This window comes from Panthera uncia (assembly GCF_023721935.1).
Source record: "Panthera uncia isolate 11264 chromosome D3 unlocalized genomic scaffold, Puncia_PCG_1.0 HiC_scaffold_8, whole genome shotgun sequence".
NCBI classification, from domain to species: domain Eukaryota; kingdom Metazoa; phylum Chordata; class Mammalia; order Carnivora; family Felidae; genus Panthera; species Panthera uncia.
Window position 1 is genome coordinate 85,268,592 of NW_026057586.1, and position 9,371 is coordinate 85,277,962.

Below are 9,371 nucleotides of genomic sequence, written 5' to 3' on the forward strand. Positions count from 1 at the left end.
AGTATTTTCTCTAAATTTTTATTTCTGTTGAATTGATTAATTTCCTCTATTCTAAAGAAAGAATTAAAAATCCATAAAGCCTTAAAATGTATATATTATAAAATCTATTATTTTGTGTAAAGACACAAAATAAATTGATGAGGGAGGGGCTGAGGGAAGAAAAGTAATATCGAGAGGAGAGTAAAACAAAATCAGGAGTAAAGGTAAACCTGTGAAAATACACACCAAAGACCTTGCCTATAGCTAAGGTAGACCCCTTCTTATTTAGCCTTTAGTTTACAAAAAACCAAGTATGATTAGCTACAGGAATCATAGGTGCATGGATTTAAAATAAGCTGGTTTTCAATGAAGGACAGTTTTTCCTAGTTGAGCCTTGACAGAAATTCCTCCTGTGGCTCCTTCCAGGGGGACAAATGGCATGATGCAGGGGTCACTGGGGGAAATGGATGTCTTCAATCACAGCCCTATCGTGGCCACACAGCAAATCTCAGGAGTTTTCTTTGTGGGCCAGAGAAATGTAGTCATGTTTCGTATGGGCTTTGTATACTGTCTGTAAACCTAATTTTGAAAAGTGATTGTCTTCCCTTTCACACGCTGATCGAATTCCTCGTGCCTCCTGACTTCCCAGACACGTCGAATGTGTTGTTGCATTTTCCAATATAAACCTGTGAATCTAGTTCTATTTTTTACTAATTCATATTAAACATGTAACTAATGACATAAAAAAGTTTCTCCCCCAACACCACTCACTATTTATATTTCATTGAGCAATACTGGATTCCCTTCTGCTGCTCTTTTTCTTTGATTTGGGTCTCTGTGGTTGAAGTGATTACATCCTATAGAAGGTGTAAAAAAAATTGTCTTTTGTCAAATAAAAGGAAATGCCCACTGATCAATTAATTGTAGTGATTCAGAAAGTCTTTCTCCGGCAGTTAGTGAACTAGCTCTGGAAAATTAATGACAAATTTCCAAATGACAGATACTCGAGCCTGATTTTGTGGGCTTTGTTAGGGTGACTTTTGTAGTTAAGAGGGGAAAAGCACACTTTGGCAGAAAAATGGCATCTGAGGGACCTACTATGTGTTTTTAACTTTTACGTTTATACATTCACGTATGCAGTTGAGAAATACTTACTGAGTGGCTACTACATGCTGGGCGCTGGAGATACCAAGGCAATGTCCCTTGTCTGGTGGAGCTCCCATTCTAGTGGGGGAAAACTGGCAGTAAATACAGACAAGACAATTGCGGACAGTGGTAGGTGTGATGAAGAAAATAAAACAGGATGGGGTGGAGTGGGGTGGGAGATTACCTTAACTAGGCGTCGGGGGCAGCCTCAGAAGCTGGAACATTTGAGCTTAGACCCGGAGGAGCCAGCTTTGAGAGGGTGTAGGAGAGGGATGTTCTAGGAAGAGGGAGGAAGCAGCAAGTTCAAGCGCACCTACCCGGGATGATAGCGGAAGGCAGGGGCGGCGGAGCAAAGGGAGACCAGGGCTAGGCGATGGAGATGAGCGCTTGAGGGAATAGAGGGGTCAGATCCTGTGGGATCCTGCCGGCCATGCTAAGAAATTTGGATTTTATTTGGAAAGCAGTGGCAAAAGCCAGAGAATTTAAACTGGGCCGCACCAGATTTTCGTCCTGTGTCAGAGATCACTGTAGCTGCCGTGGGGAGGATCCGCAGAGCCGGTGCGGGGGTGGGGAGGCGACAGTGCCGGCGTCCGACCCGGCTTTCTGATCTGCACGGGGGGCGGGACCCGAGAGAACGGCCCCGCGGCAGGAGCCAGCCGCGAACCCACGATGCGGCGTAGTTCCGCAGGTATGAAATGTCCGGAGAGGGCAGATCTGAGACTAGGCTTTCGCGATTGCCGGGAGCTGGGGAGGGAAGGAGTGGAAACTGCGCGGAGCAGGTGGAATCCTTTTCGGGCTGATGGAAATGTTCTAAAAGTGGATCGTGATGACGGCTGCACAACCACTCTGTAACCTTACTAAAAATCACAGAATTGGATGCTTCAAATGGGTGAGCTTTACGGCACAAACTCAATGAAACTCATTTTCAAAAGCTCTAAAGAGCTGAGCGAAGGGCCGTTTTCTGCCGGGAGCCTCCGCGGGCGTCCGTCGGCCGCAGGATTTGTGCGGGTTGGCCCAGCCGCGGTCGCCGGCGGCCGTAACTCCGGGCGTCCATTGGTCGGCCGGCGGGGGGCGGGCGCACGCGGGAGGGCGGAACCGGAACCGGCTGTAGCCGGGGGGCGGGGCCTCGCGCGCGCTGTGGCGGCGGCGGCTGGAGCGGGGCCGCGGTGGCAGGACCGGGGGCGGCAGCTGCAGCTCGGAGCCCCATGGTGCGCGGCGGCGGCCAGGCCGCAGGAGGAACCCGAGGCCCCGGTCGCCCCGGCTGACCGCGCGGACCCGAGCGGCCCGGAGCCGCCGCCGCCCGTCGGGCCCCGCCGGGGCGCGGGCTGGCCAGCCATGGGGTCCCTGTTCCGGAGCGAGACCATGTGCCTGGCGCAGCTCTTCCTGCAGTCCGGCACGGCCTACGAGTGCCTCAGCGCCCTGGGCGAGAAGGGCCTGGTCCAGTTCCGAGACGTGAGTGTCGCCCGGGAGACGCGGGCCGCACCTGCCCGCCCGGCCCCGCATCCCGCCTTTCTTTCGCTCAGGCCTCCCTTCCGCGGGCTCCTGGGCAGGGGCGCGTCGCTATCTCCGTTTCGCGGGCGGGGAAGCTGGGGCCCGGCTGACCGGCCCGAGCTTCCGCAGAGCGGAGCCCGATCCCAGGGTCCGGGCGTCTGGTCCGCGGCGGCTTTGGCCGGGTTGGTTAGGAACGCTCTGTGTAGGCTTCATCCACTTCGGGTAGTGCCATCAGATGCTCCGGAGCGCCGACTCCGTGCCAGGCACAGCGCTAGACGGGAGGGCAACATCTGTGAGGCCTTTTGGAGTCCTTCTGGAACTTACGGGGGTGGCGGGGACAAATATTAAGCAAATACGTGAACAAAACGTTTGCTGTGAAGGTAACTACAGTCGGGTGGTCAAGGAAGGCCTCTTTGAGGAGGTGACGTTTAAGCCAGGATGAAGCCTGAATGGGAAAGAGCTGGTCCTGGAAGATCTGGGGGAACAGGGTCCCAGACGGAGGGAACCGAAGGACCCCAGACCCCGGATTGGGAACGAGCTTGGTGTGAGCACGTGGAGGGGAGGGGGTTTCTGTCGGTTTTGTTCACTGGTGTATGATGTGCATAGGGCTGCCTAATAAGGAGGGGGAGTTGTCTTCCCAGCAGGTAGGGATAGACACTTGTTTATGTCCGTTTACTTGTTTATTATTTGTTTACACCGTGGATTGTCAGCCCCCAGGGCCAGGGGCCTCTTCTGACTTGTTCACTCCTGATTCCCCAGGACTTAGCACAGCCCCTGCCATTTGTGGGCATTAATAGGCATTTGTTGAATGAAGGAACAGGCCTTTATTGAGCGTTTGCTCTGTTCCAGATAGTGTTTTTCGTGCTAGCAACTCAGTGGTGAGCAAGGTGGCCGAGGTCCTTGTGTTCTTGTTGTGCATAGCCTCGGAGGAGACAGATAAACACACTCTGTGCACAGGGATTGTGAAAAGAACAAGGCGTGGAAGGGGAGTATTAACCAGGATCTACCACTTAGCGATTGAACTGGAAGTCCTTTCAGGGGAACATTTCATTTCCCAGGGCCACAACTTTCGTCTTCTGGTTGTTTCCCTTCATCTCTCTGAGGGGCCCTTCATTTCAAAAGGGAACACCCCTACCCGAGATCTGATATCAGTGACCCTTGGGTCGGCTCCAGAGGAATTGCAAGGTCAGGAAGAAAGTCTTGAACGACAGCCGAGGCTGCAGGGAAGGCCCAGATCTCTTCCTGTTTCCTGGAGCCACTTGGGCTTCAGTTCATGGTGCCCACTTACCTGGTAGGGGCTGTGATCAGCTGTGAGTAGCACCGGAAGGATTCAGGAGACAGGAGCGGAACTGGCTCCCTTCTGTATAACTGGTAGACTTGTTCCTTCCTGTTAGTACTCAAGTTGAGAGAGACTGATATTATCAAGCTTAAATCTTAGAGGTTTGAACACAGGCCCTAATTACAAAGACTCAGGTTTCACTGAGCGCCATTACATTAGGTAGTAGGGTATGTTGGGATCCTTATGTGAAAATCAGAGGGAAAAAAAAGTGCATATGAAGAGCTCAGCTGTGTGTGTTTGGGTTGACTGTCAAACAGCATGGGTGCCTAAAGTAAAAGCTCCGTAACATCTGACACGTCTCTTGCCCCTTTCCGGAATTCCTCACTGACTTTGCCTTCACTGGCTGGGATAACTAACATCAGTCTTTTCTGGCTTGCATAGGCTCTATGATTTTCCCCTTTCAGTACTCCTGAGGGCAAGGAGGCAGGCGCAGGTTGCCGTAGTGACAGCCCATGAGAAGACTTGGAAAAGAAGGTTATTCCCCTAGCCCGGGGGTCTCAGTGAAGGGCAAGTGCATCTCCCTCTTCTGACAGTCTGCAGTCTAAGAACAATTTTCCCCAGTAGTCCTTGAGCTGCTGGAGTAGGAAGATGGCTAGTGTGGGTATCAGGGAAACCTGCACCGGGTAGCCTCTGCTGGTTTTTCTGGGTTGAAGGTTGTTAGCCTCGGGGAGCCTGGGTGGCTCAGTCCGTTGAGCTTCTGACTTCGGCTCAGGTCACGATCTCACGGTTAATGAGTTCGAGCCCCACATCGGGCTCTGCGCCATCAGCGCGGAGCCTGCTTTGGATCCTCTGTCCCCTCTCTCTGCCCCCTACCCTGCTTGCTCTCTCTCAAAAATAAACATTTAAAATAAATAAGTAAATAATTAAAAAAAATTATAGGTTGAAGGTTAGTCTTGAAATGAGTCTACATTAAAATACACTCTAGTTCCCCCCGATCTGTGGAGATGCGTCCCGAGACCCCCAGTAGGTGGGTTGCTATCCGAAACCGCGGAACCGCGGATCGTACTGAACGTTGTCCATATTGTGTCTCTTCCTGTGCATACGTACTATGGCCCACTGCAATTCATAGCTCAGGCACTGTCAGAGATTGACAGCAATAGAACGATTATAAAATGTACCGTAAGAACAATTATGTGAATGTGTTTGCGAGGATATATGTGAGTTACATCTCTTGTCAGTTTATCTTCTTGTCCTGTACTCACCCCTCTTCTTCCGATGATGTGAGACGATAAAACGTCCACGTGACAAGAGGAAGCGAGGCGAATGATGTAGGCACTGGGCCGTAATGTGGCGCTGCTATTGACCTGGGGAAGTGCCAGAAGGAGGATTGTCTGCTTCGCCACCAGGGTTGACCTCGGGCATCTGAGACCCTGGAAAGGCTCAACTGTGGACAAGGGGCACTACTGTGCTTCCTGTCACTGGCCTAGACGTAGGGTGACATTGCCTCCCTAAAAAGAAAACAGAAACGAGATTCTGTAAAAGAAACCGCGTGGCAGAAAAAGCCAGGTGACATCTGTGAGACGGTGGGGGTGGTGTGTGTCACACCCAAATACGTTTGTATTGTTGCCGCAGAAATTGGCCTCCTCATAAAGAGTCTACTGTCTGCGGAACCACCATGTCCACGTGGAGTTCGCCAGTGTTTGATGTTGAAGGAAAAAAGCCCTGAAATGGGGCAGTGCCGTCGTTTGTAGACCGCTTGGGATGCATCGCTTCCTTTTCATTCTGGGCTCTGCGGATTGTGCCTGAGTCACGACGAACTTGAAAGCGGTTACTTGAGATTAGTGTGATCCCAGAAATGAATGTGAATGTGACAAGCAGAAGTGAAATGGGAGTTTTTATCTTACTTCTGGTTAATCCTTTTAAAAAAATTAGAAAAACTGAACGAGAACTGAGCCTTTGGGGTCGACTCTTCCCAGTTTGGGCAGTTTCATGGCAAGCTCTTGTCTAATTGTGGTTTCTGAGAGTGCCCAACATAAGTGATGGGGTGCAGGAAAGATAAAATTCTTGCCTTAAATGCCTTCCAACGTGAGTGATCACTGTAACCTTTTTTTGTTATAAAATAATAAATGTCCGTTGTGGGAAATTTAGAAAACCTAAGAATAAGATACTAACCTCTATGATCCTATTATCTAGAAATAAACACTCCAACATTTTCGTTAATATTGGTTTAACGTTATTTTTCTAATAATGTTTTAAAGTGTACGTATATACGTATTTTCATATAATTGGAACCACACTGAACATATCTTTAATTTTTTCTAGACACAAATCAGAACTGACATCCTCATATATATATATATTTATATATATATATGTGTGTGTGTGTGTGTATGTATATATACCTGTGTGTGTATTTTATTGTTTTAAGCTTTGTATTAGAAGTTAAGTAGAGGGAAGAGTGTTTGGGAACAGTGAGTTCCTGTGGACCCGTAACATAAACTCATGGCCCCTCATTGCAGCCTTCCACCTCCGGACAAAATCTGTCCCTCCCCTCTCAGACCAGATTATTCTGAAGCAAATCTCGTGTGTATAATTTCTTTCATAAATATCTCCATAATTATCTCTAAAAAGTAAGGACAGTTAAAAATCATAACTACAGGGACTCCTGGGTGGCTCATTTGGTTGAGCGTCTGACTTTGGCTTAGGTCATGCTCTCACAGATTGTGAGTTCCAGCCCCATATTGGGCTCAGTGCTGACAGATCTGAGCTTGGAACCTGCTTTGGATTCTGTGTCTCCCTCTCTCTCTGCCCCTCCCCCACTCACAGTCTGTCTCTTTCTGTCTCAAAAATAAATGGTAAAAAGAATAAAACAAATCATAACCACAATATCATTATTATACTTAAATTTTTATGTAATAATTTCTATTTTTTAAATGTTTATTTTTGAGAGAAAGAGACAGAGTGTGAGTGGGGGAGGAGCAGAGAGAGAGGGAGACACAGAATCTGAAGCAGGCTCTAGGCTCTGAGCTGTCAGCACAGAGCCCGGCGCGGGGCTCGAACTCACGAACTGTGAGATCGTGACCTGAGCCGACGTCGGACGCTTAACCGACTGAGCCACCCGGGCCCCCCTAAAACTTAAGTTTTAATAAGGGCATAATAATCAGTTATACGAACCATAATTTTTATACCCCTTTATTGATCTGTATCATAGAATTCACCCATTTCAAGTGTACATTTCATTGTTTTTTTAGGAAATTGACTTAGGCGTCCATCACCACGATCCAGCGTTAGTAGAACATTATATCCCCCAGCAAGGTCGCTTGTGCTTACATACAGTTAATCCCCAGACCTGCCTCCAGCCCCAGGCAGTCACTGATCTACTTTCCGCCTCTAGATTGGCCTTTTCGCCGGGACATTTTACGCGCCGTATGTGGCCTTTAGTGTCTTCTTGAAAGACACACTCGCATTGTTTCTGAGAGTCATCGCGGTGTTTGGTGCGTCAGTGGGGTGTTCCCCTTGATCGCCGAGCAGTGTGCTATGGTCTGCGTGTGGACCATAAGCTCTTTGACCAATTTTGTATTGTTAATAATTCTTTCTTCTATCCCTGAGGTTGACGTTCTTCTTGGTAAGTTTTTGTAGGTATCCATAGGTTTTTGCTTAGGTTAATTTTCTTCATGGGATGTTTCTGGGCCAAAGGGTATTTTTCAGGCTTTTTTTGGTAACAGTTGCCAAGCCGCTTTCCAGAAAAGCTGTGTTGGTTCCCACTCCCATCCAGTTAGTGTGTGAGGATGTACTTTTCCCTAAAGCCTTGCCCATCATATTTTATTCTTAAAATCACATTTACCTGTACATGTTAGAAATTTCAGAGCAAATTTTTCATCCTTTTCTCAGCTCAACCAGAATGTAAGTTCCTTCCAAAGAAAATTTGTTGGTGAGGTGAAGAGGTGTGAAGAACTAGAACGAATATTAGGTAAGTTTTATTTTATTTTATTTTGTTATTTTGGGGGGTTAAGTTTATTTTACTAACTTAATTATTTGTATATAAGCAAGCCTTGTTCACTTTAGAAAAATTAGAAAATATAGGCCAGCAAAAAGGAAAAAAGAATTCACCATCCTGTACTTTTTACTCTTTACCTGTAAAAGTAAGGATTCACATATATAACTATCAGGCTATTTTGTTGTCAGCTCTGTTTCTCAGGAAGTCCTGTAACATCTTTTCGTATCAATAAACAGATGGACCCCTCATCATCCTTTTTTTTTTTAAGTTTATTTATTTATTTTGAGAGAGAGAGAGAGAGAGAGAGAGAGAGAGAGAGAGGAGAGAGAGAGAGACGTGGGAGGGGCAGAGAGAGAGAGGAAGAGAGAGAATCCCAAGCAGGCTCTGTATCAGCAGTGGAGAGGGACCGTGACCTGAGCCGAAACCAACAGTAGGTCACTTAACTGAGCCACCCAGGCACCCTAGACGCGGCATCATTTTTAATGGCTGCCTAGTATTTCATGAGATTAATGTGTTAATAATTTATGTAGCCAATCCCTTGTAGTTTATCATAGTTGAAGACATTGTATACATGTTACTTAAAATTATGCCGAAGATCAAGGGAGGCATGAAATGACAGATTGGCTTTGTTTGCCACGGTGTTAGATCAGTGTTCCCTTGATGGTTAAGCTTCACAGCTCAGTAGCTCAAGGCTACTTGCTTTATCTGTAAGATCTTTACCGTCTTAGCCTAAGATAGTCATCACTATCAATTCCACTGTGAAGTTCTGACCGAAATGGGGGGAGGGAGAGGATGATTGCATACCACCTACTGAAGTACAAAACTTTTTTTTTTTAGGAGGATGAAAGAGGGGTGCCTGGGGGGCTGAGTCAGTTAAGCGTCTGACGTGGGCTCAGTTCATGATCTAAGAGTTAGTGAGTTCGAGTCCTGCTGCGCTGACGGCTCAGAGCCTGCAGCCTGCTTCGGATTCTGGGTCTCCCTCTCTCTGCCCCTCCCCTGCTTACACTCTTTCTCTCACTCAAAAATAAATAAACATTAAGAAAAAAAAAAAGAAGGATGAACAGAAAAACATGGGGATGAGTGAGCCAAGGAAGGGACAGAATATGACTTTCGAAATAACTTTTTAAAAAAATTTTATATATATATATATATATATATATATATATATATATATATATTTATTTATTTAGAGAGGGAGAGAGAATCCCAAGCAGGCTCCCTGCTGTTATCACAGAGCTGAACACAGGGCTCCGTCTCACAAACTGTGAGATCATGATCTGAGCTGAAGTTGGATGCTTAACCAACTGAGCCACCCAGGTGCCCCTGGAATGATTCCTAATAGCTAATATTTATTGTGGATCTTTATCTTTTTGAAATTTATTTTATTTTTTTTTATTTGAGGGAGAGGGAGGGGGAGGAGCAGAGTGAGAGAGAATGAGAGAGAGAGAGAGAGAGAGAGAGAGAGAGAGAGAGAGAGAG

General features: G+C 47.2%; 1 protein-coding gene across 1 annotated transcript in view; it reads left to right on the forward strand.

Moving 5' to 3' along the window:
- Nucleotides 1–2,234: 2,234 nt before the first annotated feature.
- The window catches only part of ATP6V0A2 (ATPase H+ transporting V0 subunit a2), a 43,846-nt gene continuing 36,709 nt past the window's right edge, over nucleotides 2,235–9,371 (forward strand). Inside the window, 2 exon segments of the mRNA XM_049619501.1 lie at nucleotides 2,235–2,577; nucleotides 7,787–7,865. Coding sequence (XP_049475458.1) covers nucleotides 2,461–2,577; nucleotides 7,787–7,865 — 196 coding nt within the window. The 5' untranslated portion in view covers nucleotides 2,235–2,460.